This window comes from Sinocyclocheilus grahami, unplaced genomic scaffold (assembly GCF_001515645.1).
Source record: "Sinocyclocheilus grahami isolate Dianchi unplaced genomic scaffold, SAMN03320097.WGS_v1.1 scaffold1260.1, whole genome shotgun sequence".
Classification (NCBI taxonomy): Eukaryota; Metazoa; Chordata; class Actinopteri; order Cypriniformes; family Cyprinidae; genus Sinocyclocheilus; species Sinocyclocheilus grahami.
In genome coordinates this window covers 76,994-80,429 of record NW_015506439.1, presented here as the reverse complement: position 1 = coordinate 80,429, position 3,436 = coordinate 76,994, and the positions used below count along the sequence as shown (strand labels likewise).

The 3,436-nt window shown below is 40.1% G+C and overlaps 1 protein-coding gene across 3 annotated transcripts in view; it reads right to left on the bottom strand.

The window, feature by feature from the left end:
* LOC107568598 (protein FAM104A) overlaps nt 1-2,259 on the bottom strand; it is a 4,191-nt gene extending 1,932 nt beyond the window's left edge. The window contains exons 1-3 of one of the 3 annotated variants that reach the window (XM_016254565.1): nt 2,099-2,259; nt 1,681-1,835; nt 1,254-1,365 (exon numbers count right to left, since the gene is read on the bottom strand). In XM_016254565.1, coding sequence (XP_016110051.1) covers nt 1,254-1,365; nt 1,681-1,760 — 192 coding nt within the window. In that variant the 5' untranslated portion in view covers nt 1,761-1,835; nt 2,099-2,259. The remainder of the gene's footprint in view (nt 1-1,253; nt 1,366-1,680; nt 1,836-2,098) is intronic. The other 2 variants (XM_016254564.1, XM_016254566.1) reach the window with 2 other exon arrangements.
* Between the last annotated feature and the right edge of the window lie 1,177 nt (nt 2,260-3,436).

Here is a 3,436-nt window from a genome sequence, read left to right as displayed (position 1 = left end):
GTCATATCCAGAGGTTGTGTTTGGGAAATAGACGTATGAGTGCTGCCAGCATTGCTGCAGAGGTTTAAGGGGTGGGGGGTCAGCCTGTCAGTGCTCAGACCATACGCCGCACACTGCATCAAATTGGTCTGCATGGCTGTCGTGGTGGGAGTGTCATGGTCTGGGGCTGCAGGAGTGCTGCCGGCACTGGGGAGCTACAGTTCATTGAGGGAACCATGAATGCCAACATGTACTGTGACATACTGAAGCAGAGCATGATCCCCTCCCTTCGGAGACTGGGCCGCAGGGCAGTATTCCAACATGATAACGAGCCCAAACACACCTCCAAGACGACCACTGCCTTACTAAAGGGTAAAGGTGATGGATTGGTCAAGCATGTCTCCAGACAACACACAGCCATAGCATCTGTGGGGCATCCTCAAACGGAAGGTGGAGGAGCGCAAGGTCTCTAACATCCACCAGCTCTGTGATGTCGTCATGGAGGAGTGGAAGAGGACTCCAGTGGCAAACTGTGAAGCTCTGGTGAACTCCATGCCCAAGAGGGATAAGGCAGTGCTGGAAAATAATGGTGGCCACACAAAATATTGACACTTTGGGCCCAATTTGGACATTTTCACTTAGGGGTGTACTCACTTTTGTGGCCAGCGGTTTAGACATTAATGGCTGTGCGTTGAGTTATTTTGAGGGGACAGCAAATTTACACTGTTATGCAAGCTGTACACTCACTACATTTTCATTGTAGGAAAGTGTAGTTTCTTCAGTGTTGACACATGAAAAGACATAAAATATTTACAAAAATGTGAGGGGGTGTACTCACTTCTGTGAGATACTGTATATACAGTATATATATGCGTGTGTGTGTGTAGTACATAAGAAATGTATTTTACACTACAAGTTATAATACTAAAATAAAATGAACACAGCGCACAATGAGTTATGAGTTAATATCGATATGCATGAATGAGTTAATATCGATACGCATGTGAAACTTTAATCAATTCATTATTTGTTCATTATTTAATTAATTATTCGCTTTTCATCAACTCCGAAACCCGGTTTCGGAAGAATATGCAGAGTGACAGGTGCAACACAAAGCCAGAAACGGCTTTTAAAGACTTCGCCCCATTCTACTCCTACCTCACTCATCATGACTGGCTAAACACTTCCTAAAGACAGCGATAAGACAAAACATTCAGACGTGTGCAGTTAAATGATAAGAAGTGTAGTGATGTGTGTTTGACTCGCTTTCCTACCTCAGACTCCCATGATTCTCTACCCGTCTCTGAGCTCTGGAGAGCTGAACTCAGTCGTTTGGCCTGAGGCAGCTGAGCATTTTCATCATCACCTTCAGCGCGCTGACGCTTCCTTCACAACATCATTACAGGTTAAAGACTATAAACATAATACTAACTAAAGCAGCTTCATAACACTTACGCATTAGGGCCTTAATTACTGTGTTGTGCCATTTTATTACACGTATTTATATATTTCACAGGGTATTATATATTCTATGTGTTTGTACACATACTATTTCATTGCAAATTACGTTTCTTTATGTTCTAGCACGATTGTGTCACATTCTGTCTGTATGTGTGTGAATCAAGATGCATGCATACAATCAGAAACTGCCCCTCTGGGATTAATAAAGACGGTGTATTCCATCACAATCTGTTGACTCACCTGTTTTCTGTTAGCATTTCTGTGAGTCCCACAGCAGACAGTAATGATCTTGTATGTTTGAGTGTTTTATCGAGCAGCATTCGCTCCTGGATCAGCTGTGTTTCTCTGATCAACAGCCTGCTGTGTCATGCTACACTGAACACATCACCACACCTCTGCTAACAGCATAGCACAATTACACACTAAATATTCTCATCCCTGTCCAACTGAAAGCGGTTTTGTGAACTGTTGGTTATAAATCAAAAGTAAGGAAATAAGTGAAGATTGTCTATAATTAATTGTACAGCATTAAATGTGTCAAACTCAAACACCTCCGGCTAGTCTCTATCATAGCTGTGTGCTAACTGACACCTCACTAGCTGTAAATGCAAGCGTTCTGTTCCACTAATTTAACACTGTATTCTTCTTCCAGACGTACTTTCATGAACGTAGCAGATATAATAACGTCCTCTGTAAATATAAGCCGGTTGTTCGTCTGTTTGACGAGTCTGTGCGAAACCACACAAACCACCGCGGCTGCTGTTATTTACATGCTAGAGCGCATGCGCGGAACTCAGACGGTAAACACGAGGGCGGTGCGGGATTGGCTGATCACGTGAGGACGTCACGTCCGATGCCTGCAAGCGCTTCTGCTCATCCTGCGTTCATTTACTCCGTTCAGCTGTTCCCAAGAAATATATATTTTAATTTGATCTGGTTCTCCACCCATGCAGCTACACCGTTGTGTGAGGGATACTTTCCAAACTTTATTAAATTATAGAAGCAAAATAAAATAAAATAAAATAAATAAGTAAACGTCACACTCTGTGCAACGTGTGACATTTATTTATTTATTAATTTTATTCCGCTTCTTTAATTCATTGAAAAACATGCACACGGATAAGATGAACAAGCATGGGCAGAAAAATAATAACAATTTGCTAAGGGAAGATAAGCACTATTACCATTACACACAGATAATACGTATCGCTTTTTATTTCTCCTCTTTCCTGCTACTTGTTTCACTTCTGTTTCAGTTTTTTATAACCATTTCTTACTATGTGCCAGTAAGTTGTTGTTATTTTAGCATGTGTGTTTGGCTCAGTGTTATTTTTTTTAGGATTACTGATAAACTAATGTAGTTTGATTTGTATTAGTTATCTATTTTAGTTTTAGTTACAGTTAACTACTTATAATTTTTTTATTATGTCTATATAAGTTTTTTTTATTAAGTTTTAGTTTTATTTAATTTGAGTTATTTCAGTACTTCATGCGTTTGACACGGTCGATCATAATATACAGGTGCATCTCAATAAATTAGAATGTCGTGGAAAAGTTCATTTCAGTAATTTAACTCAAATTGTGAAACTCGTGTATTAAATAAATTCAATGCCCACAGACTGCAGTAGTTTAAGTCTTTGGTTCTTTTAATTGTGATGATTTTGGCTCACATCTAACAAAAACCCACCATTTCACTATCTCAACAAATTAGAATATGGTGACATGCCAATCAGCTAATCAACTCAAAACACCTGCAAAGGTTTCCTGAGCCTTCAAAATGGTCTCTCAGTTTGGTTCACTAGGCTACACAATCATGGGGAAGACTGCTGATCTGACAGTTGTTCAGAAGACAATCATTGACACCCTTCACAAGGAGGGTAAGCCACAAACATTAATTGCCAAAGAAGCTGGCTGTTCACAGAGTGCTGTATCCAAGCATGTTAACAGAAAGTTGAGTGGAAGGAAAAAGTGTGGAAGAAAAAGATGCACAAACAAC